General features: G+C 58.2%; 1 protein-coding gene across 1 annotated transcript; it reads left to right on the top strand.

Annotated features, from left to right (window-relative positions):
• The first annotated feature begins 2,916 nt into the window (after positions 1–2,916).
• GPT (glutamic--pyruvic transaminase) lies at positions 2,917–27,179 on the top strand. Its single transcript, XM_077781718.1, has 11 exons — positions 2,917–3,099; positions 7,705–7,794; positions 7,895–8,003; positions 8,093–8,223; positions 14,130–14,373; positions 16,748–16,827; positions 16,917–17,053; positions 18,885–19,059; positions 21,518–21,673; positions 23,788–23,900; positions 26,926–27,179. The coding sequence occupies exons 1-11, from the start codon at positions 2,944–2,946 to the stop codon at positions 27,014–27,016; spliced, it is 1,482 nt and encodes a 493-aa protein (XP_077637844.1). The 5' UTR covers positions 2,917–2,943; the 3' UTR covers positions 27,017–27,179.
• Positions 27,180–27,814: the final 635 nt, after the last annotated feature.

Genomic DNA, 27,814 nt, shown 5'->3' with positions numbered 1-27,814 from the left:
TCTCGGTGTCCCCTGTCCCGGTGCCACCCCCGCTCCCGGTGTCCCTGTCCCGGTGTCCCTTTCCTGCTGCCACCCCAGTCCCGGTGTCCCCTCCCCGGTGCCACCCCCGGTCCTGGTGTCCCCGGTGTCCCCATCCCGGTGTCCCCTCCCTGGTGCCACCACCGCTGTGGCAGTTGTCACCGTCCCGGTGCCACCCCCGGTCCCGGTGCCACCCCCGGTCCCGGTGTCCCTGTCCCGGTGTCCCTTTCCTGCTGCCACCCCGCTCCTGGTGTCCCTGTCCCGGTGCCACCCCCAGTCCCAGTGTCCCCATCCCGGTGTCCCTGTCCCGGTGCCACCCCCGTTCCCGTTGTCCCCTCCCCGGTGCCACCCCCGCTCCCGGTGCCCTTTGTCCCCGCTGCCACGTGCCCAGTCCCGGTGCCAGTCCCATTCCCGGTGTCAGTCCCATCCCCGGTATCAGTCCCATTCCTGGTGTCCCCTCCCGTTGCCGGTGTCCCGGTCCCGGTGTCCCATTCCCGGTGCCACCCCCGTGCCACTTGTCCCCGCTCCCGTTCCCGGTGTCCCGTTCCCGGTGTCCCGTTCCCGGTGTTCCGGTTCCCGGTTCCAGTCCCATTCCCGGTGTCCCGTTCCCGGTGTCCCCTTCCCGCTTCCCCATCCCCGTTTGTCCCCGCTCCCGGTGCCGGTTGTCCCCGGTGTCCCCCGTTCCCGGTGTCCCGGTGCCACCCCTGTCCCTGTCCCCGCTGCCACGTGCCCAGTCCCATTCCCGGTGTCCCATTCCCGGTGCCATCCCCGTGCCCCTTATCCCCGCTCCCGTTCCCGGTGTCCCAGTCCCGGTGTTCCATCCCCGTTTGTTCCCGTTCCCGGTGCCAGTTCCCGTTCCCGGTGTCCCAGTCCCGGTGTTCCATCCCCGTTTGTTCCCGTTCCCGGTGCCAGTTCCCGTTCCCGGTGTCCCAGTCCCGGTGTTCCATCCCCGTTTGTTCCCGTTCCCGGTGTCCCCGTCCCGGTGTCCCAGTCCCGGGGTCCCCATCCCCGTTTGTTCCCGCTCCCGTTCCCGGTGTCCCCGCTCCCCGTCCGTCCCCGTTCCCGGTGCCGGTTTTCCCGGTGCCACCGCCTTCCCGGTGTCCCATCCCCGGTGTCAGTCCCATTCCCGGTGTCCCGGTGCCACCCCTGTCCCTGTCCCCTCTGCCACGTGCCCAGTCCCGGTGCCAGTCCCATTCCCGGTGCTCCATCCCCGTCTGTTCCCGCTCCCGTTCCCGGTGTCCCTGCTCCCCGTTCGTCCCCGTCCTGGTGTCCCATCCCCGTTTGTTCCCGTTCCCGGTGCAAATTCCCATCCCCGGTGTCCCTCGTTCCCGGTGTCCCCGTCCCCTTTTGTTCCCGCTCCCAGTCCCGGTGTCCCTCGTTCCCGGTGTCCCATCCCCGGTGTCCCCCATTCCCGGTGTCCTCGTCCCGGTGTCCCCGAACCCGTTTGTTCCCGCTCCCGTTCCCGGTGTCCCAGTCCCGGTGTCCCAGTCCCGGTGTCCCATCCCCGTTTGTTCCCGTTCCCGGTGCCAATTCCCATTCCCGGTGTCCCCGCTCCCCGTCTGTCCCCAGTCCCAGTGTCCCCCGTTCCCGGTGTCCCATTCCCGGTGTCCCCCTTTCCCGGTGTCCCATTCCCGGTGTCCCATTCCCGGTGTCCCAGTCCCGGTGTCCCCGTCCCCGTTTGTTCCCGCTCCCATTCCCGGTGTCCCCATTCCCGGTGTCCCCCTTTCCCGGTGCCACCCCCGCCCCGCCCCGCCCCGCCCCGCCCCGCCCCGCCCCGCCCCGCCCCGCCGCCCGTTGCCCTTTGCCCGGTGCCCGTTGCCGCTCGCCCCGTGCCCGTTGTCCCTGGCCCGGTGCCCGTTGCCCTTCGCCCCGTGCCCGTTGTCCCTGGCCCGGTGCCCGTTGCCCTTCGCCCCGTGCCCGTTGCTCCCGGCCCGCTGCCGGTGGCCGCTTCCCTCGGCCACCCCCGCCGCTCGCACCGGGCCGGCTCCGTCCCTTCCCGGGGAGCGGCTCCGTTCCTCCGTCCCTTCCCGGGGGAGCGGCTCCGTCCCTTCCCGGGGAGCGGCTCCGTCCCTTCCCGGGGAGCGGCTCCGTCCCTCCGTTCTTTCCAGGGGGAGCGGCTCCGTCCCTTACCGGGGGAGCCGCTCCGTTTCCCCGGGGGGGCGGCCCCGTTCTTTGCCGGGGGAGCGGCCCCGTTCCCCCGTCCCTTCCCGGGGGCGGCTCCGTTCCCCCGTCCCTTCCCGGGGGCGGCTCCGTTCTTTCCCGGAGGACCGGCTCCGTTCCCCCGTTCTTTCCCCGGGGGCAGGTCCGTTTCCCCGGGGGGGCGGCTCCGTTCCCCGGTCCCTTCCCGGGTGAGCGGCTCCGTTCTTTCCCGGAGGACCGGCTCGGTTTTTTCCGGGGGGGCGGCCCCGTTCCAGGTCCCTTCCCGGGGGGCGGCCCCGCTTTTCCCCGGGGGGGCGGCCCCGTTCCCCGTCCTTTCCCCGGGAGGGCTGCCCCGTTTTCCCCGGGGGCGGCTCCGTTTCCCCGGGGGAGCGGCTCCGTTCCCGGTCCCTTCCCGGGGGCGGCCCCGTTCTTTCCCCGGGGGCGGCTCCGTTTCCCCGGGGGGGCGGCCCCGTTCTTTCCCCGGGGGCGGCCCCGTCCTTTCCCCGGGGGCGGCTCCGTTCCCGTTCTTTCCCCGGGGGCGGCTCCGTTCCCCCGTTCTTTCCCAGGGGTAGGTCCGTTTTTCCCCGGGGGCGGCCCCGTTTCCCCGGGGGGGCGGCCCCGTTCTTTCCCCGGGGGCGGCCCCGTCCTTTCCCCGGGGGCGGCTCCGTCCTTTCCCCGGGGGCGGCTCCGTTCCCGTCCTTTCCCCGTGGGCGGCTCCGTTCCCCGTTTCCCCGGGGGCGGCCCGAGGCGATGCTGAGGGCGCGGCGGGCCCGCAGGCTGCTGGCGATGGCGGCGGCGGCGGCGGCGGCGGCGGCGGGCGGGGCGCGGCGGGGCGCGGTGCTGAGCCCCGAGGCGCTGAACCCCGCGGTGCGGCGCGTGGAGTACGCGGTGCGCGGCCCCATCGTCAGCCGCGCGCAGGAGCTGGAGCGGGAGCTCAGCAAGGTACCGGCGCGGGCGGGGGGCTCGAAACACACCCGAAAAATGCGGAAAAAACAGAAAAAAAATCCGAAAAAAAAAACCAAAAAATCCGGAAAAAACCAAAAAAATCACCCAAAAAAAATCCGGGAAAAACAAAAAAATCCGAAAAAAACCCCCAAAAAAATCCGGAAAAAACAGAAAAAATCCGAAAAAAAACCCCAAAAAATCCGGAAAAAACCAAAAAAATCAGAAAAGAAACCCCAAAAAAATCCGGAAAAAAACAAAAAAATCCGAAAAGAAACCCCCAAAAAATCCGGAAAAAACCAAAAAAATCAGAAAAGAAACCCCAAAAAAATCCGGAAAAAACCAAAAAAATCCGAAAAAAAAACCCCCAAAAAAATCCGAAAAAGAATTTAAAAATCCTAAAAAACCCCAAAAAAATCCGAAAAAAACCTAAAAAATCCGAAAAAAACCGAAAAAAAATCCGAAAAAAACCGAAAAAATCCGAAAAAAAACCCCAAAAAAATCCGAAAAAGAAACAAAAAAATCCTAAAAAACCCAAAAAATCCGAAAAAACACTAAAAAATCCGAAAAAAACCCCAAAAAAATCCGAAAAGAAACCCCAAAAAAATCCGGAAAAAACCCAAAAAAAATCCTAAAACCCCAAAAACCGAAAAAAAGCCCCAAAAAACTCCCAAAAAAAACCCGCAAAAGAATTCCCAAAAAATCCCCCGAAAAATTCCAAAACAGCCCCCAAAAAACTCAAAAAAAAACCCAAAAAAAAACTCCCAAAAAATCCCCCCAAAAAAACCCCAAAAAATCCGAAAAAGAAACCCCAAAAAAATCCGAAAAAACCCCAAAAAAATCCTAAAAAGAAACCCCCAAAAATCCCCCCAAAAAACTTCAAAAAATTCTAAAAAAAAACCCAAAAAATTCCCCCAAAAAACTAAAAAAAAAAAAAAATTCCGAAAAAAAACTCTAAAAAACTGCCCCAAAAAAGCCCAAAAAACCGAAAAAAAGCCCAAAAAAACTCCCAAAAAAAAACCCCAAAGAAACCCCCCAAAAAATCCTAAAAAAAACCCCAAAAACATCCTAAAACACCCCCCAAAAAATCCGAAAAAAACCCAAAAAATTCCGAAAAAACCAAAAAAAAAATCCTAAAAAAAACCCCCAAAAAAATCCTAAAAAACCCTAAAAAAAAATCCTAAAAAGAAACCCCAAAAAAATCCTAAAAAACCCAAAAAAATCCGAAAAAAACCTCCAAGAAAAATCCGAAAAAAACCTCTAAAAGAATGCCCCAAAAAAACCCAAAAAAGCGAAAAAAAACCCAAAAAAACTCCCAAAAAATCCCCCAAAAAACCTCCAAAAAAACCCCAAAACCCACCCAAGAAAAACCCAAAAATCCAAAAAAAAAAAACCAAAAAAACCCCCAAAACTCCCCCCCAAAACCCCCCAAAAAAGCCCAAAAAAACCCCCAAAAAACCCAAAAAAACCCCAAAAAACCCTAAAAAACCCCCCAAAAACCCCAAATCTGGACCCCCAAAATTGGGACCCCCCCAAAATCGGGACCTCCAAAAATGGGATTTTATCACCCAAAAAATGGGATTTTATCACCCCAAAAAATGGGATTTTTCCCCCCCAAAAAATGGGATTTTATCTCCCCAAAATAGGATTTTTCCCCCCCAAAAAATGGGATTTCATCACCCCAAAAATGGGATTTTTTCCCCCCAAAAAATGGGATTTTATCTCCCCAAAAATGAGATTTTATCACCCCCAAAATGGGATTTTATCTCCCCAAAAATGGGATTTTATCTCCCCCAAAATGGGATTTTATCACCCCAAAAATGGGATTTTATCTCCCCAAAAATGGGATTTTATCTCCCCAAAAAATGGGATTTTTATCTCCCCAAAAATGGGATTTTTCCCCCCCAAAATGGGATTTTTCCCCCCCAAACAAATGGGATTTTATCACCCCAAAAATGGGATTTTATCTCCCCAAAAATGGGATTTTTCCCCCCCAAAAAATGGGATTTTTATCTCCCCAAAAATGGGATTTTTCCCCCCCAAAATGGGATTTTTTCCCCCCAAAAATGGGATTTTATCTCCCCAAAAATGGGATTTTATCACCCCAAAAATGGGATTTTTTCCCCCCAAAAATGGGATTTTATCTCCCCAAAAAAAGGGATTTTTCCCCCCAAAAAAGGCATTTTTTCCTCACAAAAAAAATCGGATTTTTCCCCCCTAAAAATGAATTTTCCCCTAAAAAAAATGAATTTTCCCCTAAAAAAAAATGAATTTTCCCCAAAAAAATGAATTTTTCCCTAAAAAACCTGAATTTTGCCCCCAATGTCCCCCAATGTCCCCCAATGTCCCCTCCCCCCCCCCGGGGTCCCTTTTTGGGGGGTGGGGGAGGGGCTTGGGGACATCCCGGGGGTGGCACGGGTGACGAGGGTGACGAAGGTGACGAGGGTGACAAAGGTGACAAAGGTGACGAAGGTGACGAAGGTGACGAAGGTGACGAAGGTGACGAGGGTGACAAAGGTGACAAAGGTGACGAAGGTGACGAAGGTGACGAAGGTGACGAAGGTGACGAAGGTGACGAAGGTGACGAGGGTGACGAGGGTGACAAAGGTGACGAAGGTGACACAGGTGACGAAGGTGACAAAGGTGACGAAGGTGACGAAGGTGACAAAGGTGACAAAGGTGACAAAGGTGACGAGGGTGACGAAGGTGACAAAGGTGACGAAGGTGACAAAGGTGACAAAGGTGACGAGGGTGACGAGGGTGACAAAGGTGACGAGGGTGACGAAGGTGACGAAGGTGACAAAGGTGACAAAGGTGACGAAGGTGACAAAGGTGACGAAGGTGACACAGGTGACACAGGTGACACAGGTGACGAGGGTGACGAAGGTGACGAAGGTGACGAAGGTGACGAAGGTGACGAAGGTGACGAAGGTGACGAAGGTGACGAGGGTGACGAGGGTGACAAAGGTGACGAAGGTGACGAGGGTGACGAAGGTGACAAAGGTGACGAAGGTGACGAGGGTGACGAAGGTGACGAAGGTGACAAAGGTGACAAAGGTGACAAAGGTGACGAGGGTGACGAAGGTGACAAAGGTGACAAAGGTGACGAAGGTGACAAAGGTGACAAAGGTGACGAGGGTGACGAGGGTGACAAAGGTGACGAGGGTGACACAGGTGACGAGGGTGACGAAGGTGACAAAGGTGACGAGGGTGACGAGGGTGACGAAGGTGACGAAGGTGACGAAGGTGACGAAGGTGACAAAGGTGACGAGGGTGATGAAGGTGACACAGGTGACAAAGGTGACGAGGGTGACAAAGGTGATGAAGGTGACAAAGGTGACGAGGGTGACGAAGGTGACAAAGGTGACGAAGGTGACGAAGGTGACGAAGGTGACAAAGGTGATGAAGGTGACAAAGGTGACGAGGGTGACGAAGGTGACAAAGGTGACGAAGGTGACGAAGGTGACGAAGGTGACAAAGGTGACGAGGGTGACGAAGGTGACACAGGTGACACAGGTGACAAAGGTGACGAAGGTGACAAAGTGCCACCGCTGCCACTTCCGGGGCGGTGCCACCCCCGGACGGAGCCGAGGTGGCCAAAGTCCGGCCCCGGTGGGGGTGGGGACATCGCTGCCACCCCCGCGCGTGTCCCCCATGTCCCCAAAATGTCCCCAAAGGTCCCCAAAGGTCCCCAAAATGTCCCCAAAATGTCCAAAATGTCCAAAATGTCCCCAAAATGTCCCCAATGTCCCCAATGTCCACAAGGTCCACAAGGTCCCCAATGTCCCCAAGGTCCCCAATGTCCCCAAATGTTCCCAAGTGTCACCGATGTCCTCCAATGTCCCCAATGTCCCCCAAAGGTCCCCAAATGTCCCCAAATGTCCCCAAGGTCCCTGAGGTCCCCCAGAGTCCCCGATGTCCCCAGTGTCCCCAATGTCCCCAATGTCCCCCCAATGTCCCCAATGTCCCCAATGTCCCCAATGTCCCCAAAATGTCCCCAATGTCCCCAATGTCCACAAGGTCCCCAAAATGTCCCCAAATGTCCCCAAAATGTCCACAAGGTCCCTGAGGTCCCCCAATGTCCCCCCAATGTCCCCAATGTCCCCCCAATGTCCCCAATGTCCCCCCAATGTCCCCAATGTCCCCAATGTCCCCAATGTCCCCCCAATGTCCCCAATGTCCCCGATGTCCTCGATGTCCCCCATGTCCAGAAGGTCCCCAAGGTCCCCAAAGGTCCCCAAAGTCCCCAATGTCCCAAATTTCCCTGTTCCTGTCCCTTTGTCCCTTGTCCCCATCCCTGTCCCCGTCCCCACGTCTGTCCCCTTGTCCCCACGTCTGTCCCTGTCCCCATGTCTGTCCCCTGTCCCCACGTCTGTCCCCTTGTCCCCATCCCTGTCCCCATCCCCACGTCTGTCCCTGTCCCCATGTCTGTCCCTGTCCCCACGTCTGTCCCCACATCTGTCCCCGTCCCCACGTCTGTCCCCATCCCCACGTCTGTCCCCTGTCCCCACGTCTGTCCCCTGTCCCCACGTCTGTCCCTGTCCCCATGTCTGTCCCCTGTCCCCATGTCTGTCCCCGTCCCCACGTCTGTCCCCTTGTCCCCAGGGCGTCCCCAAGCCCTTCACCGAGGTGATCAAGGCCAACATCGGCGACGCTCACGCCATGGGCCAGCAGCCCATCACCTTCCTGCGCCAGGTACGGCCGCGGGGCCACCGCGGTGCCACCATGGTGCCACCAGCGGTGCCACCGCCACCCCCGCGGCCGTCCCCGAGCGTCCCCGCGTGTCCCCGCGCAGGTGACGGCGCTGTGCCTGTGCCCGGAGCTGATGAAGGACGACTCGGTGCCCAGCGACGCCAAGGAGCGCGCCCGGCGGCTGCTGGCGGCCTGCGGCGGCGGCAGCGTCGGTCGGTGCCACCGCGGCCGCGGCGTGCCCGGCACGTGGCGGCGGGCGGGGAGGTGACGCGGCTGTCCCCTCCTGTCCCCGTGTCCCCAGGCTCGTACAGCGCCAGCCCCGGCGTGCAGGCGGTGCGGGAGAGCGTGGCGCGCTACATCGAGCGCCGCGACGGCGTGCCCGCCAAGGCCGACGACGTCTTCCTGTCCACCGGCGCCAGCGACGCCATCGTGGTACGGTGACATCGGCAACCGCGCTGTCACCTCCCTGTCACCTCCCTGTCACCGCCCTGTCACCCTGTCACCTCTCCTGTCACCTCCCTGTCACTGCCCTGTCATCGCCCTGTCACCCTGTCACCCTGTCACTGCCCTGTCACCAACCTGCCACCGGCGCCAGCGACGCCATCGTGGTATGGTGACACGGGCCGCCGCGCTGTCACCTCCCCTGTCACCTCCCTGTCACTGCCCTGTCACTGTCACCACCCCTGCCACCTCCCTGTCACTGGTACCAGCGATGCCATCGTGGTACGGTGACACGGGCCGCCGCGCTGTCACCTCCCCTGTCACCACCCTGTCACTGCCCTGTCACTGCCCTGTCACTGCCCTGTCACCAACCTGTCACTGGTACCAGCGATGCCATCGTGGTACGGTGACACGGGCCGCCGCGCTGTCACCTCTCCTGTCACCTCCCCTGTCACTGTCACCACCTCTGTCACCACCCCTGTCACCACCCCTGTCACCCTGTCACTGTCACCTCCCCTGTCACCTCCCCTGTCACCGCCCTGTCACTGCCCTGTCACCAACCTGCCACTGGTACCAGCGACGCCATCGTGGTACGGTGATATCAGCCACCGCACTGTCACCTCCCCTGTCACCTCCCTGTCACTGTCACCACCCCTGTCACCTCCCTGTCACTGGTACCAGCGACGCCATCGTGGTACGGTGACACGGGCCGCCGCGCTGTCACCTCCCCTGTCACCCTGCCACTGCCCTGTCACCTCCCCTGTCACCTCCCCTGTCACCTGCCCTGTCACCTCCCCTGTCACCGCCCTGCCACCTCCCTGTCACCACCCTGTCACCGGCGCCAGCGACGCCATCGTGGTACGGTGACACGGGCGGCCGCGCTGTCACCTCCCTGTCACCTCCCTGTCACTGCCCTGTCACTGTCACCACCCCTGCCACCTCCCTGTCACTGGTACCAGCGACGCCATTGTGGTACGGTGACACGGGCCGCCGCGCTGTCACCTCCCTGTCACCACCCTGTCACCGCCCTGTCACCTCCCTGTCACTGCCCTGTCACCACCCTGACACTGGTACCAGCGACGCCATCGTGGTACGGTGACACGGGCCGCCGCGCTGTCACCTCCCTGTCACCTCCCTGTCACTGCCCTGTCACTGTCACCACCCCTGCCACCTCCCTGTCACTGGTACCAGCGACGCCATCGTGGTACGGTGACACGGGCCGCCGCGCTGTCACCTCCCCTGTCACCTCCCCTGTCACTGCCCTGTCACCTCCCCTGTCACCTCCCTGTCACCAACCTGACACTGGTACCAGCAACGCCATCGTGGTACGGTGACACGGGCCGCCGCGCTGTCACCTCCCCTGTCACCCTGCCACTGCCCTGTCACCATCCTGTCACCGCCCTGTCACCGGCGCCAGCGATGCCATCGTGGTACGGTGACATCGGCCACCGCGCTGTCACCACCCCTGCCACTGCCCTGTCACCATCCTGTCACCACCCTGTCACCCTGCCACCACCCTGACACTGCCCCTGCCACCAGCGCCATCGTGGTACGGTGACATCGGCCACCGCACTGCCACCACCCTGCCACCCTGCCACCACCATGCCACCACTCTGTCACCCTGTCACCACCCTGTCACCGCCCTGTCACCCTGTCACCACCGTGCCACCCCCTTGCCACCACCCTGCCACCTTGTCACCGCCCTGCCACCACCCTGCCACCACCATGCCACCACTCTGTCACCCTGCCACCACCCTGTCACTGCCCTGTCACCACCCTGTCACCACCCTGCCACCCTGTCACCACCATGCCACCACTCTGTCACCCTGTCACCACCCTGTCACCACCCTGCCACCCTGTCACCACCATGCCACCACTCTGTCACCCTGCCACCACCCTGCCACCACCCTGCCACCACCATGCCACCACTCTGTCACCCTGCCACCACCCTGCCACCACCCTGCCACCACCCTGCCACCACCATGCCACCACTCTGTCACCCTGCCACCGCCCTGCCACCGCCTCGGGGACAGCCGGGCGCGCTGCCACCCTCCCGGGCCGTTCCCACGGCGGGCGGTGACAAAGGGTGGCAGAGGGTGACAAAGGGACCTTTGTGCGGCTCTTGGCACCGCCAGCGGGGCCCGGGGGGGTGGTGGCACCGTGGCCTTGGTGTCCCCACGTCCCCGGGGACGCTGCCAGCTCCCGCGGGGGTGGCACCGCCCTGTCCCCAAGGCCGCGTGCGGTTGCCGTGGGGACGGTGGCCCCCGGTTGTTGCCCCGTGTCCGGCTGCCACCGTCCGGTTGTCCCCACGCTGTCCCCACGCTGTCCCCACCACCCTGCCCATTGTCCCCCCAGCTGTCCCCTGTGCCCACCCACTCTGTCCCCGTGATGTCCCCACAATGTCCTGATTGCCACCCCCTGATTGTCCCTACAATGTCCCCACAATGTCCTGATTGCCACCCCCTGATTGTCCCCACAATGTCCCCACAATGTCCCCTCAGTGTCCTGATTGCCACCCCCTGATTGTCCCCTCAGTGTCCCCACAATGTCCTGATTGCCACCCCCGAGTGTCCCCAGTCTGTCCCCACAATGTCCTGACTGCCACCCCCTGATTGTCCCCACTCTGTCCCCTCAGTGTCCTGATTGCCACCCCCTGATTGTCCCCTCAGTGTCCCCACAATGTCCTGATTGCCACCCCCTGATTGTCCCCACTCTGTCCCCTCAATGTCCTGATTGCCACCCCCGATTGTCCCCACAATGTCCCCTCAATATCCCCTCAGTGTCCTGATTGCCACCCCCGAGTGTCCCCTCAGTGTCCCCACAATGTCCTGACTGCCACCCCCTGATTGTCCCCTCAGTGTCCCCACAATGTCCTGATTGCCACCCCCTGATTGTCCCCTCAGTGTCCCCACAATGTCCTGACTGCCACCCCCCGAGTGTCCCCACAATGTCCCCTCAGTGTCCTGATTGCCACCCCCTGATTGTCCCCACAATGTCCCCACAATGTCCTGATTGCCACCCCCTGATTGTCCCCTCAGTGTCCCCTCAGTGTCCTGATTGCCACCCCACGGTGTCCTCTCACTGTCCCCTCAGTGTCCCCACAGTGTCCTGATTGCCACCCTCGATTGTCCCCTGATTGTCCCCTCAGTGTCCCCTCCATGTCCCAATTGCCACCCCCTGATTGTCCCCTGATTGTCCCCTCAGTGTCCCCCATCCGAACCCCGGATTGTCCCCTCAGTGTCCCCTCACTGTCCCCTCCATGTCCCAGTTGCCACCCCCTGATTGTCCCCTGATTGTCCCCTCAGTGTCCCCTCAGTGTCCCCTCACTGTCCCGATTCCCACCCCGTGATTGTCCCCCGATTGTCCCCTCACTGTCCCCCCTCTCGGTGTCCCCAGACGATGCTGAAGCTGCTGGTGTGGGGCTCGGGGCAGTCTCGCACGGGGGTGCTGATCCCCATCCCACATTGTCCCCTGAGTGTCCCCTCAGTGTCCCCTCTCCATGTCCCAGTTCCCACCCCCTGATTGTCCCCATCCTCCGTGTCCCAAATCCCACCCCTCTGACCCCTCAGTGTCCCGTCTCTGTCCCCTCCACGTCTCAATTCCCACCTCAACCCGTCTCATCTCCTTGCTGTCCCCTCCATGTCCCAAATCCCACCCCCCGATTGTCCCGAGTGTCCTCTGAGTGTCCTCTGAGTGTCCTCTGAGTGTCCCCCATCCCACCTCCCTTAGTGTCCCCTGATGTCCCCCCTCCATGTCCCCAGACGATGCTGAAGCTGCTGGTGTGGGGCTTGGGCTCATTGCCACGGGGGTGCTGATCCCCATCCCGCATTGTCCCGATTGTCCCCTCAGTGTCCCGATTCCCACCCCATGATTGTCCCCTGATTGTCCCCTCACTGTCCCCCCTCTCGGTGTCCCCAGACGATGCTGAAGCTGCTGGTGTGGGGCTCGGGCTCATCTCACACGGTGGTGCTGATCCCCATCCCACATTGTCCCCTGAGTGTCCCCTCAGTGTCCCCTCTCCATGTCCCAGTTCCCACCCCCTGATTGTCCCCATCCTCCGTGTCCCAAATCCCACCCCTCTGACCCCTCAGTGTCCCGTCTCTGTCCCCTCCATGTCTCAATTCCCACCTCAACCCGTCTCATCTCCTCGCTGTCCCCTCCATGTCCCAAATCCCACCCCCCGATTGTCCCGAGTGTCCTCTGAGTGTCCTCTGAGTGTCCTCTGAGTGTCCCCCATCCCACCTCCCTTAGTGTCCCCTGATGTCCCCTCCATGTCCCCAGACGATGCTGAAGCTGCTGGTGTGGTGCTTGGGCTCATTGCCATGGGGGTGCTGATCCCTATCCCACATTGTCCCGATTGTCCCCTCCATGTCCCAGTTTCCACCCCATGATTGTCCCCTCCGTGTCCCCTCAATGTCCTGATTCCCACCCCATGATTGTCCCCTGATTGTCCCCCGATTGTCCCCTCACTGTCCCCTCTCGGTGTCCCCAGACGATGCTGAAGCTGCTGCTGTGGGGCTCGGGGCAGTCTCGCACGGGGGTGCTGATCCCCATCCCACATTGTCCCGATTGTCCCCTCCATGTCCCAGTTTCCATCCCATGATTGTCCCCTCCGTGTCCCCTCAAATGTCCCGATTCCCACCCCATGATTGTCCCCTCACTGTCCCCTCCTGGTGTCCCCAGACGATGCTGAAGCTGCTGCTGTGGGGCTCGGGGCAGTCTTGCACGGGGGTGCTGATCCCCATCCCACATTGTCCCGATTGTCCCCTCAATGTCCCGATTCCCAACCCCTGATTGTCCCCCGATTGTCCCCTCCATGTCCCCAGACGATGCTGAAGCTGCTGGTGTGGGGCTTGGGCTCACTGCCATGGGGGTGCTGATCCCCATCCCACATTGTCCCCTGAGTGTCCCCTCCATGTCCCAGTTTCCACCCCATCATTGTCCCTTCAGTGTCCCCTCACTGTCCCCCATCCCAGCTCCTCACTGTCCCACGATTGTCCCCTCACTGTCCCCTCTCGGTGTCCCCAGACGATGCTGAAGCTGCTGCTGTGGGGCTCGGGCTCGTCTCGCACGGGGGTGCTGATCCCCATCCCACATTGTCCCCTGAGTGTCCCCTCAGTGTCCCAATTCCCACCCCATGATTGTCCCCTCACTGTCCCCCTCTCGGTGTCCCCAGACGATGCTGAAGCTGCTGGTGTGGGGCTTGGGCTCGTCTCGCACGGGGGTGCTGATCCCCATCCCGCGTTGTCCCGATTGTCCCCTCCATGTCCCAGTTTCCACCCCATGATTGTCCCCTCCGTGTCCCCTCAATGTCCCGATTCCCAACCCCTGATTTTCCCATGATTGTCCCACGATTATCCCATGATTGTCCCCTCTGTCGGTGTCCCCAGACGATGCTGAAGCTGCTGGTGTGGGGCTCGGGCTCGTCTCGCACGGGGGTGCTGATCCCCATCCCGCAGTACCCGCTCTACTCGGCGGGGGTGTCCCCTCTGTGTCCCCTCAGTGTCTCCCATCCCACCCCATGATTGTCCCCTGATTGTCCCCTCACTGTCCCCCCTCCTGGTGTCCCCAGACGATGCTGAAGCTGCTGGTGTGGGGCTCGGGCTCGTCTCGCACGGGGGTGCTGATCCCCATCCCACATTGTCCCGATTGTCCCCTCCATGTCCCAGTTTCCACCCCATCATTGTCCCTTCAGTGTCCCCTCACTGTCCCCCATCCCAGCCCCTGATTGTCCCCTCTCGGTGTCCCCAGACGATGCTGAAGCTGCTGCTGTGGGGCTTGGGCTCATTGCCATGGGGGTGATGATCCCCATCCCGCATTGTCCCGATTGTCCCCTCAGTGTCCCAGTTTCCACCCCATGATTGTCCCCTCACTGTCCCCCCTCCTGGTGTCCCCAGACGATGCTGAAGCTGCTGGTGTGGGGCTCGGGCTCGTCTCGCACGGGGGTGCTGATCCCCATCCCGCAGTACCCGCTCTACTCGGCGGCGCTGGCCGAGCTGGACGCGGTGCAGCTCGGTTACTTCCTGGCCGAGGAGCGCTGCTGGGCGCTGGACGTGGCCGAGCTGCGCCGGGCGCTGGCCGAGGGCCGGCGGCGCTGCTGCCCACGCGTGCTCTGCATCATCAACCCCGGCAACCCCACCGGTACCGCCCGGCCCGGGGCGTGGGGTCCGTGGGGCCCGTGGGGCCCGTGGGGTGGGATCTGTGGGGTTTGTGGGGCCCGTGGGGTGGGATCCGTGGGGTTTGTGGGGCCCGTGGGGTGGGATCTGTGGGGTTTGTGGGGCCCGTGGGGTGGGATCTGTGGGGTTTGTGGGGTGGGATCCGTGGGGTCTGTGGGGTGTGAGGTGGGATCCGTGGGGTGGGATCTGTGGGGTTTGTGGGGTGTGGGGTGGGGTCCGTGGGGTTTGTGGGGTGAGATCCGTGGGGTCCGTGGGGTGGGATCCTTTGGGTCCGTGGGGTCCGTGGGGTCCGTGGGGTCGGTGGGGTGGGATCTGTGGGGTTTGTGGGGTCGGTGGGGTGGGATCCGTGGGGTGGGATCTGTGGGGTCCGTGGGGTCCGTGGGGTGGGATCCTTTGGGTCCGTGGGGTCCGTGGGGTCCGTGGGGTGGGATCTGTGGGGTCCGTGGGGTCCGTGGGGTCCGTGGGGTGGGATCCGTGGGGTTTGTGGGGTCGGTGGGGTGGGGTCCGTGGGGTGGGATCTGTGGGGTGGGATCCGTGGGGTCGGTGGGGTCCATGGGGTGGGATCCGTGGGGTGGGATCCGTGGGGTCCGTGGGGTGGGATCTGTGGGGTCCGTGGGGTGGGATCCTTTGGGTCCGTGGGGTCCGTGGGGTGGGATCCGTGGGGTTTGTGGGGCCCGTGGGGTTTGTGGGGCCCGTGGGGTGGGATCCGTGGGGTGGGATCCGTGGGGTGGGATCCGTGGGGTCCGTGGGGTCCGTGGGGTGGGATCCGTGGGGTTTGTGGGGCCCGTGGGGTGGGATCCGTGGGGTTTGTGGGGTCCGTGGGGTGGGATCCGTGGGGTGGGATCCGTTGGATCCATGGGGTGGAATCCATGGGGTGGGATATCTGAGGTAGGATCCATGGAGTCGATGGGGTGAGATCCGTGGGGTGGATCTATGGGGTAGATCCATGGGGTGGATCCATGGGGTGGAATCCATGGGGTGGGATATCTGAGGTGGGATCCATGGAGTCCATGGGGTGGGATCTGTGGGGTGGGATCCATGGTGTCTATGAGGTGGGATCTGTGGGATCATGGGATGGGATCCATAGGGTGGGATCTGTCGAATCCATGGGATGGGATCCATGGGATGGGATATCTGAGGTGGGATCCATGGGTTGGTGAGGTGGGATCCATGGGGTGGGATCCATGGGATGGGATCCATGGGGTGGGATATCTGAGGTGGGATCCATGGGATGGTGGGGTGGGATCCATGGGGTGGGATCCATGGGATGGGATATCTGAGGTGGGATCCATGGGATGGATCTATGGGATGGGATCCATGGGGTGGGATCTGTGGGGTGGAATCCATGGGGTGGGATATCTGAGGTGGGATCCATGGGATGTTATCCATGGGATCTATGGGGTGGGATATCTGAGGTGGGATCCATGGAGTCCATGGGGTGGGATCTGTGGGGTGGGATCCATGGTGTCTATGAGGTGGGATCTGTGGGATCATGGGGTGGGATCCATAGGGTGGGATCTGTTGGATCCATGGGATGGGATCCATGGGATGGGATATCTGAGGTGGGATCCATGGGTTGGTGAGGTGGGATCCATGGGGTGGGATCCATGGGATGGGATATCTGAGGTGGGATCCATGGAGTGGATCCATGGGGTGGGATCTGTGGGGCGGATCCGTGGGGTGGATCCATGGGGTGGAATCCATGGGGTGGGATATCTGAGGTGGGATCCATGGGATGTTATCCATGGGATCTATGGGGTGGGATATCTGAGGTGGGATCCATGGAGTCCATGGGGTGGGATCTGTGGGATCATGGGATGGGATCCATAGGGTGGGATCTGTCGGATCCATGGGATGGGATCCATGGGATGGGATATCTGAGGTGGGATCCATGGGTTGGTGGGGTGGGATCCATGGGGTGGGATCCATGGGATGGGATCCATGGGGTGGGATATCTGAGGTGGGATCCATGGGATGGGATCCATGGGGTGGGATATCTGAGGTGGGATCCATGGGATGGATCTATGGGATGGGATCCGTGGGGTGGAATCCATGGGGTGGAATCCATGGGGTGGGATATCTGAGGTGGGATCCATGGAGTCCATGGGGTGGGATATCTGAGGTGGGATCCATGGGATGTTATCCATGGGGTGGAATCCGTGGGGTGGATCCATGGGGTGGAATCCCTGGGGTGGATCCGTGGGGTGGAATCCATGGGGTGGGATATCTGAGGTGGGATCCATGGGTTGGTGGGGTGGAATCCATGGGGTGGATCCGTGGGGTGGATCCGTGGGATCCGTGGGCGATCCGTGCCGGATGAGACCCCCGGCCGTTCCCAGGCCAGGTGCAGAGCCGGGAGTGCATCGAGGAGGTCATCAAGTTCGCCTTCGAGGAGAAGCTGTTCCTCATGGCCGACGAGGTGGGCGCGGCCCGGGCGGCGTTCCCCGTTCCCGGGAAAAGCCCGGAATGGCGGGTGACGTCCCGGGATGTCCTCTCCGCCCACCCCAGGTGTACCAGGACAACGTCTACGCCGAGGGCTCGGCCTTCCACTCCTTCAAGAAGGTCCTGATGGAGATGGGGCCGCCCTACTCGGACTCGGTGGAGTTGGCCTCCTTCCACTCCATCTCCAAGGGATTCATGGGAGAGTGAGTCCTGGGAACGCCGGGAACGTCCCCGCCGGAGCGGCCGAGGTCCCCACGGGAGACGTGGGAGGGAGGTGCCACCACCCCGGGGGTCTGCTGGGATCATGGGGTCCACGGGGTCATGGACTGGAGATGTCACCACCACCCCGTGGATCTCCTGGATCGGGGTTGGAGGTGACATCGGATTCGGATGTTGAGAATCCATGGATGACGTGTCTTATCCATGGATTCCCATCCCAGAGCCACATCCATGGATCCCACCCACGGATCCCACCCACATCTCCCATCCATGGGTCCTTCTCCATAGGTTCCCATCCATAGGTTCCCACCCATGGGTTCTTCTCCATAGGTTCCAATCCATAGGTTCCCATCCATGGGTCCTTCTCCATAGGTTCCCATCCATAGGTTCCCATCCATGGGTCCTTCTCCATAGGTTCCCATCCATAAGTTCCCATCCATGGGTCCTTCTCCATAGGTTCCCATCCATGGATCCCATCCCAAACCCCCATCCATGGATCCCAACCATAGATTCCCACCCACATCTCCCATCCATGGGCCCTTCTCCATAGGTTCCCATCCATAGGTTCCCATCCATAGATTCCCATCCATAGGTTCTTCTCCATGGATTCCCATCCACAGATCCCATCCATGGATCCCACCCATGGGTTCTTCTCCATAGGTTCCCATCCATGGATCCCATCCCAAACCCCCATCCATGGATCCCACCCATAGATTCCCACCCACATCTCCCATTCATGGGTTCTTCTGCATAGGTTCCCATCCATGGATCCTTATCCATAGGTTCCCATCCATGGGTCCTTCTCCATAGGCTCCCATTCATGGATTCCCATCCATGGGTTCTTCTCCATAGGTTCCCATCCATGGGTTCCCATCCACAGATCCTTCTCCATAGGTTCCCATCCATGGATTCCATCCATGGGTCCTCCTCCATAGGTTCCCATCCATGGATCCTTATCCATAGGTTCCCATCCATGGGTCCTTCTCCATAGGCTCCCATTCATGGATTCCCATCCATGGGTCCTCCTCCATAGGTTCCCATCCATGGATTCCATCCATGGGTCCTCCTCCATAGGTTCCAGTCCATGGATTCCCATCCCAAACCCCCATCCATGGATCCCATTGACGGATCCCTTTCATAGATTCCCAGCCACAAATCCAATCCATAGGTTCCCATCCATGGATTCCATTCATGGGTTCTTCTCCATAGGTTCCCACCCACATCTCCCATCCATGGGTCCTCCTCCATAGGTTCCCATCCATGGGTCCTTCTCCATAGGTTCCCATCCATGGATCCCATCCATGGGTCCTTCTCCATAGGTTCCCATCCATGAATCCCATCCATGGATCCTTCTCCATAGGTTCCCATCCATGGATCCCATCCATGGGTCCTTCTCCATAGGTTCCCATCCATGGATCCTTCTCCATAGGTTCCCATCCATGGATCCCATCCATGGGTCCTCCTCCATAGGTTCCCATCCATGGGTCCTCCTCCATAGGTTCCCATCCATGGATCCCATCCATGGGTCCTCCTCCATAGGTTCCCATCCATGGATCCCATCCATGGATCCTTCTCCATAGGTTCCCATCCATGGATCCCATCCCAAATCCTCATCCTTGGCTCCCATCCCAAATCCTCATCCATGCATCCCACCGTCGGATCCCACCCCCACTCCCGTCCTTCTCCACCTTCCCACCAATCCCGTCCCCGCTCTCATCCCCCCATCGACTGCGCCGGTTCAGGCGCCGTTGCCGATCCCGGCGGCGTCGCCGATCCCGGCGCCGTCGCCGACTCCGGCGGTGCCGATCCCGGCAGGTGCGGGCTGCGGGGCGGCTACATGGAGGTGGTGAACCTGCACCCCGAGGTGAAGGCACAGCTGACCAAGATGGTGTCGGTGCGGCTCTGCCCGCCCGTGCCGGGACAGCTGCTCCTGGACGCCGTCATGGACCCGCCCAAGCCCGGAGAGCCGTCCTACGAGCGCTTCCAGGCGGTACGGAACCAAGGGATTGGGATTGGGATCCATGGGATTGGGATCCATGGGATTGGTATTGTGATGGGATCCATGGGATGGGATCCATGGGATTGGGATGGGATCCATGGGATGGGATCCATGGTCATGGACCCGCCCAAGCCCGGAGAGCCAGCCTATGAGCGCTTCCAGGCGGTATGGAATGCTGGGATCCATGGGATTGGGATCCATGGGATGGGATCCATGGGATGGGATCCATGGGATGGGATCCATGGGATGGGATGGGATCCATGGGATGGGATCCATGGGATGGGATCCATGGGATGGGATCCATGGGATTGTGATGGGATCCATGGGATGGGATCCATGGGATGGGATCCATGGGATTGGGATCCATGGGATTGGTATTGTGATGGGATCCATGGGATGGGATCCATGGGATGGGATCCACGGGATGGGATTCTTGGGATGGGATCCATGGGATGGGGTCCATGGTCATGGACCCGCCCAAGCCCGGAGAGCCGTCCTACGAGCGCTTCCAGGCGGTACGGAATGCTGGGATCTGTGGGATTGGGATCCATGGGATGGGATCCATGGGATGGGATCCATGGGATGGGATCCATGGGATTGGGATCCATGGGATTGGGATCCATGGGATGGGATCCATGGGATTGGGATCCATGGGATGGGATGGGATCCATGGGATGGGATGGGATCCATGGTCATGGACCCGCCCAAGCCCGGAGAGCCGTCCTACGAGCGCTTCCAGGCGGTACGGAATGCTGGGATTGGGATTGGGATTGGGATCCATGGGATGGGATCCATGGGATGGGATCCATGGGGTGGGATGGGATCCATGGGATTGGGATCCATGGGATTGGTATTGTGATGGGATCCATGGGATGGGATCCATGGGATGGGATTCATGAGATGGGTTGGGATCCATGGGATGGGATGGGATCCATGGGGTGGGATGGGATCCATGGGATGGGATCCATGCGATGGGATGGGATCCATGGGATGGGATCCATGGGATTGGGATCCATGGGATGGGATCCATGGTCATGGACCCGCCCAAGCCCGGAGAGCCGGCCTACGAGCGCTTCCAGGCGGTACGGAACCAAGGGATTGGGATAATGAGATAACGGGATAGTGGGGCAATGGGGTAATTAATGGGTTAATGGGATAATGAGATAACAGGATAGTGGGATAACGGGATAATGGGATAATGGGATAGTGGGATAGTGGGATAATGGACAATGGGACAATGGGACAATGAGATAATGGGACAATGGGACAACGGGATAACGGGATAACGGGATAGTGGGATACTGGGATAACGAGATAGTGGGATAGTGGGATAATGGGATAATGGGGCAATGGGATGAGATGATGGGATGGGATGGGATGGGATGGGATGGGATGGGATGGAATTGGACTGGGATGGAATTAGACTGGGATGAGATAATGGGATAATGGGAAAACAGGACAATGGGATGATGGGATGGAATGGAATTTAATTGGGATGAGATAATGGGTTAATGGGATAATGGGATAGTGGGATAATGGGACAATTGGATAATGGGATTATGGGATTATGAATTAAGGCGATAATGGGATAATGGGACAATGGGATGGGAAAATGGGATGGGATGGAGTGGAACTGGGATGGGATATTGGGATAACGGGATAGCAGGATAACAATGTGGCAATGGGATAGCGGGATAACAACGGGACAATGGGATAACGGGATAACAACGTGACAATGGGATAATGGGATAACGGGATAACAACGACACAATGGGATAATGGGATAATGGGATAACGGGATAACAACAGGACAATGGGATAACGGGATAACAACGTGACAATGGGATAACGGGAAACGGGATAACGGGATAACAACGTGACAATGGGATAACGGGATAACGGGATAACGGGATAACAACGGGACAATGGGATAATGGGATAATGGGATAACGGGATAAGAACGTGACAACAGGATAACGGGATAACGGGATAACGGGATAACAACGTGACAATGGGATAATGAGATAACGGGTAACGGGATAACAACGTGACAATGGGATAAAAACAGTACAATGGGATAATGGGATAACGGGATAATGGGATAACGGGATAAGAATGGGACAATGGGATAACAGGATAACAGGATAACGGGATAACGGGATAACAACGGGACAATGGGATAAAAATGGGACAATGGGATAACGGGATAAGAACGACACAAAGGGATAACAGGATAACAGGATAATGGGATAACGGGATAACAACGTGACAATGGGATAACGGGATAACAACGGGACAATGGGATAACGGGATAACGGGATAACAACGTGACAACGGGATAACGGGATAACAACGTGACAACGGGATAACGGGACACCGGAGCTGGGACGGGATGGGACGGGCCCGTCGGGATCGGCATTCCCACGCGCCCGCCGCTCCCGGCCGGCAGGAGAAGGAGGCGGTGCTGGGCGCGCTGGCGGAGAAGGCGCGGCTGACGCAGGAGATGCTGAACCGCACGCCCGGCATGCGCTGCAACCCCGTGCAGGGCGCCATGTACGCCTTCCCCCGCATCGAGATCCCGGCGCGCGCCCTCGACGCCGCCAAGGTCCGGCGGCGCCCACACTGGGATGGGCGGGAGCGAACTGGGATGGGCGGGAGCGAACTGGGATGGGTGGGATCCCAATTGGGATGGGTGGGATCCCAATTGGGATGGGTGGGAGGCAACTGGGATGGGTGGGAGACAACTGGGATGGGTGGGAGCCAAACTGGGATGGGCGGGAGACAACTGGGATGGGCGGGAGCGAACTGGGATGGGCGGGAGACAACTGGGATGGGCGGGATCCCAACTGGGATGGGTGGGAGGCAACTGGGATGGGCGGGAGCCAAACTGGGATGGGTGGGAGCCAAACTGGGATGGGTGGGAGCCAAACTGGGATGGGCGGGATCGAACTGGGATGGGGGGAGCCAACTGGGATGGGTGGGATCCCAATTGGGATGGGTGGGAGGCAACTGGGATGGGTGGAATCCCAACTGGGATGGGTGGGAGCCAAACTGGGATGGGTGGGAGCCAAACTGGGATGGGCGGGATCAAACTGGGATGGGGGGAGCCAACTGGGATGGGCGGGAGGACACTGGGATGGATGGAATCCCAACTGGGATGGGTGGGAGCCAAACTGGGATGGGCGGGATCCCAACTGGGATGGATGGGAGCGAACTGGGATGGGTGGGAGCAAACTGGGATGGGCGGGAGCAAACTGGGATGGGCGGGATCCCAACTGGGATGGGTGGGAGGCAACTGGGATGGGCGGGAGCAAACTGGGATGGGCGGGAGCAAACTGGGATGGGTGGGAGCAAACTGGGATGGGTGGAATCACAACTGGGATGGGCGGGAGCAAACTGGGATGGGCGGGAGCAAACTGGGATGGGTGGGAGGCAACTGGGATGGGCGGGATCGAACTGGGATGGGTGAGATCCCAACTGGGATGGGCGGGAACGAACTGGGATGGGCGGGAGCCAAACAGGGATGGGCGGGAGACAAACTGGGATGGATGGAATCCCAACTGGGATGGGCGGGAGGCAACTGGGATGGGTGAGATCTGAACTGGGATGGATGAGATCCCAACTGGGAGATGTTGGAATGGATGGGATCCCAACTGGGATGGATGGGATGGGTGGGATCCCAACTGGGATGGATGGAATCCCAACTGGGATGGGCGGAAGACAACTGGGATGGGCGGGAGGACACTGGGATGGGTGGGATCCCAACTGGGATGGGGGGGATCCCAACTGGGATGGGCGGGAGGCAACTGGGATGGGCGGGAGGCAACTGGGATGGGAGGGAGCTAACTGGAATGGATGGGATCCCAACTGGGAGATGTTGGAATGGGCGGAATCCCAAACTGGGAATGTCGGAATGGGCGGGATCCAAACTGGGATGGACGGAGTCCGAACTGGGATGGACGGAGTCCGAACTGGGATGGACGGAGTCCGAACTGGGATGGGCAGGATCCCAACCGGGAGATGGTGGGATGGATGGGATCCATCCCAGGAGTTTTGGGATCCTCTGGGATCCATCCCAGGAGTTTTGGATCCGTTTGGATCCATCCCAGGAATTTTGGGATCCATCCCAGGAGTTTTGGGATCCATCCCAGGAGTTTTGGGATCCCTCCCGATCCACGTGGGCCCCACGGGGTCAGATCCCGTTTTTTCGGGATCCCTCGGGATCCCTCCCGATCCGCGTGGTCCCCACGGGCTGGATCCCGTTTTTTCGGGATCCCTCGGAATGGATCCCAATCTGCGTGGGCCCCGCGGGCTGGATCCCGTTTTTTTGGGATCCCTCGGGATTCCTCCCGATCCGCGTGGGCCCTGCGGGCTCGGATCCCGTTTTTTTGGGATCCCTCGGGATGGATCCCGATCCGCGTGGTCCCTGCGGGCTGGATCCCGTTTTTTTGGGATCCCTCGGGATGGATCCCGATCCGCGTGGTCCCTGCGGGCTGGATCCCGTTTTTTTGGGATCCCTCGGGATGGATCCCGATCCGCGTGGTCCCCGCGGGCTGGATCCCGTTTTTTCGGGATCCCTCGGGATTCCTCCCGATCCGCGTGGGCCCGGCGGGCTGGATCCCGTTTTTTTGGGATCCCTCGGGATTCCTCCCGATCCGCGTGGTCCCCGCGGGCTCGGATCCCGTTTTCCCGACCCCGCGGCCCGTCCGGAATTCCCAGGAGAAGAAGCAGGCCCCGGACATGTTCTTCTGCATGCGGCTCCTGGAGGAGACCGGGATCTGCGTGGTGCCGGGCAGCGGCTTCGGCCAGAAGGAGGGCACCTACCACTTCCGGTGGGTTCCCGGAATTCCCATCCCGGAATTCCTGATCCTGGGGGAAATCCGTCCCAAAATTCCTGATCCTGAGAGGTCTCACCCCAAATTCCTGATCCGGGGGGAATCCCATCCCGAAATTCCTGATCCTGGGGAAATCCGTCCCAAAATTCCTGATCCTGGGGGAATCCATCCCAAAATTCCTGATTCTGGGGGAATCCCATCCCAAAATTCCTGATCCGGGCAGATCCCATCCCAAAATTCCTGATCTGGGGGGAATCCATCCCAAAATTCCTGATTCTGGGGGAATTCCATCCCAAAATTCCTGATCCGGGGGGAATCCATCCGAAAATCCCTGATTCTGAGAGGTCTCACCCCAAATTCCTGATCCTGGGGGAATCCCATCCCGAAATTCCTGATCCGGGGGGAATCCCATCCCGAAATTCCTGATCCTGAGAGGTCTCACCCCAAATTCCTGATCCTGGGGGAATCCCTTCCCAAAATTCCTGATCCGGGCAGATCCCATCCCAAAATTCCTGATCCTGAGGGAATTCCATCCCAAAATTCCTGATCCTGGGGGAATTCCATCCCGAAATTCCTGATCCTGGGGAAATCCACCCAAAATTCCTGATCCGGGGGAATCCATCCCGAAATTCCTGATCCTGAGAGGTCCCATCCCAAAATTCCTGATCCTGGGGGAATCCCATCCCGAAATTCCTGATCCGGGCAGATCCCATCCCAATATTCCTGATCCTGGGGGAATCCATCCCAAAATTCCTGATTCTGGGGGAATCCCATCCCGAAATTCCTCATCTGGGGGGAATTCCATCCCGAAATTCCTGATCCTGGGGGAATCCATCCCGAAATTCCTGATCCTGAGAGGTCCCATCCGAAAATTCCTGATCCGGGGGGAATCCATCCTGAAATTCCTGATCCTGAGAGGTCTCACCCCAAATTCCTGATCCTGGGAGATTCCGTCCCGAAATTCCTGATCCTGAGAGGTCTCACCCCAAATTCCTGATCCTGGGGGAATCCTATCCCGAAATTCCTAATCCGGGGGGAATCCCATCCCAAAATTCCTAATCCTGGGGAAATCCATCCCAAAATTCCTGATCCTGAGAGGTCTCACCCAAAATTCCTGATCCTGGGGGAATCCCATCCCGAAAATCCTGATCCGGGCAGATTCCGTCCCAAAATTCCTGATCCTGGGGGAATCCCATCCCAAAATTCCCTGTTCCTAAAAAACCCAACCTCAAATTTCCTGTTCTTGAGAGATTCCATTCCAAAATTCCTGATCCTGAAAGATTCCATCCCAAAATTCCTGATCCTGGAGATCCCATCCTGAAATTCCTGATCCTGGGGGAATCCCATCCCAAAATTCCTGATCCGGGCAGATCCCATCCCAATATTTCTGATCCTGGGGGAATCCCATCCCAAAATTCCTGATCCTGGGGGAATCCCATCCCGAAATTCCTCATCCGGGGGGAATTCCATCCCGAAATTCCTGATCCTGGGGGAATCCATCCCGAAATTCCTGATCCTGAGAGGTCCCATCCCGAAATTCCTGATCCTGGGGAAATCCGTCCCAAGATTCCTGATCCTGAGAGGTCTCACCCCAAATTCCTGATCCTGGGGGAATCCCGTCCCGAAATTCCTGATCCGGGCAGATTCCGTCCCAAAATTCCTGATCCTGGGGGAATTCCATCCCAAAATTCTTGATCCTGAGAGGTCCTATCCCAAAATTCCTGATCCGGGCAGATCCCATCCCAAAATTCCTGATCCTGGGGGAATCCACCCCAAATTCCCTGTTCCTAAAAAAATCCAACCCCAAATTCCCAAATTCCTGGGTGATCCCATCCCAAATTCCCAAATTCCTGGGAAATCCCATCCTGAAATTCCTGTTCCTGAAAGATTCCATCCCAAAATTCCTGATCCTGGGAGATTCCATCCCAAAATTCCTGATCGTAAAATATCCAACCTCAAATTCCCTGTTCTTGAGAGAATCCAACTCAAAATTCCCTGTTCCTATAAAAATCCAACCCCAAATTCCCTATTCCTAAAAAATCCAACCTCAAATTCCCTGTTCTTGAGAGATTCCACCCCAAATTCCCAAATCTCAAATCCCAAATCCCAAAATTCCTGATTCCAAATCCCCAAATCCTGACCCCAAATCCCCAAAATCCCAATTTCCAAATCCAAATTCCCAAAATCCCAAACCCCCAAAATTCTGATACTAAATCACCAAATCCCAAACCCCAAAATCCGAAATCCCAAATCCCAATTCCTAAAATCCCAAAATCCCCAAAATCCCCAAATCCCCAAAATCCCAAATCCCAAAATCCCAAAATCCCAAAATCCCAAAACCCCAAAATCCCCAAAATCCCAAAATCCCAAAATCCCCAAAATCCCAAAATCCCAAAATCCCAATTTCCAAATCCCAAAATCCCAAAATCCCAAAACCCCAAAACCCCAAAATCCCAAAATCCCCAAATCCCAATTCCCAAAATCCCAAATCTCAAATCCCAAAATCCCAAATCCCAAAATTCCGCCTCAACTTTTACAATTCCTGGGCCAAAAAATCAAGAAAAAAAATCCGATTTATTTTCATTTTTCGGCCATTTTTTCCCCGTTTTTTTTTATTTTCCCCCAAATTTCCGCCCAAAAATTCCCGAATTTTTTTTGGGACGCTCCCCGGTGCCTTTTCCCAAATTTGTTTTGGGATTTCCTCCCCTCCAGCATGACCCATCCCCAATCCCAAACCCCAAATCCCCAAAATTCTCATCCTAAATCACCAAATCCCAATTCCCAAAATCCCAAATCCCAAAATCCCAAAATCCCCAAAATCCCAAATCCCAAAATTCCGCCTCAACTTTTACAATTCCTGGGCCAAAAAATCAGGAAAAAAATCCGATTTCTTTTCATTTCTCGGCCATTTTTTCCCCGTTTTTTTTTATTTTCCCCCCAAATTTCCGCCCAAAAATTCCCGAATTTTTTTGGGACGCTCCCCGGTGCCTTTTCCCAAATTTTTTTTGGGATTTCCCCCCAGCATGACCATCCTGCCGCCCACGGAGAAGCTGAAGCTGCTCCTGGAGAAGCTCGGCCAATTCTACACCAAATTCGTCCAGGAGTTCTCCTGATTTGCATAACCACGCCCCCTCATTTGCATAACACCGCCCTCCTCATTTGCATGGCCACGCCTCCCCCCAAACATCCCGCCAGGAATTTTTGGGGTTTTTTTGGGAATTTCGGGGCTGGATCCCCCCAATCCCAAAACGTTCCCGAATAAAGGCGGCGACCAGAGGGGGCTGGAATTCGGATTTTGGGGAATTTTGGGGAATTTGGGGATGGATTTTTGGGGGATGGATTTGGGGATTTTGGGGAATTTTGGGGGTTGAATTTTGGGAATTTTGGGAATTCAGAATTTGGGGGTTTTTGGGAGGGATTTGGGAGGTTTTTGGGAATTTTGGAAATTCAGAATTTGGGGGTTTTTGGGAGGGATTTGGGAGGTTTTTGGGAATTTTGGAAATTCAGAATTTGGGGATTTTTGGGAATTTGGGGATTTTGGGATGGATTTGGGGGAATTTTGGGGTTGATTTTTGGGATTTTTGGGATTTTTGGGATTGATTTTTGGGATTGATTTGGGGGATTTTGGGGGGGAATTTTGGGGTGGAATTTTGGGATGGATTTTTGGGATGGATTTTTGGGATGGATTTTTGGGATGGATTTGGGGGATTTTGGGGAATTTTGGGGTTGAATGTTGGGAATTTTGGGATGGATTTTGGGGATTTTTGGAAATTTTGGGGTTGAATTTTGGGAATTGTGGGAATTTTGGAAATTCAGAATTTGGGGATTTTTGGGATTTGTGGGAGGGGTTTTTATGGGATGGAGGGAATTTTTGGGGTGGGCGGGATTTGGAGTCAGGGGAATTCTGGGAA

The sequence above is a fragment of the Lonchura striata genome, chromosome 1, assembly GCF_046129695.1.
Source record: "Lonchura striata isolate bLonStr1 chromosome 1, bLonStr1.mat, whole genome shotgun sequence".
Lineage (NCBI taxonomy): Eukaryota > Metazoa > Chordata > Aves > Passeriformes > Estrildidae > Lonchura > Lonchura striata.
Note: the sequence above shows the minus strand (reverse complement) of the source record. Positions and strands in the feature narration are given on the sequence as shown.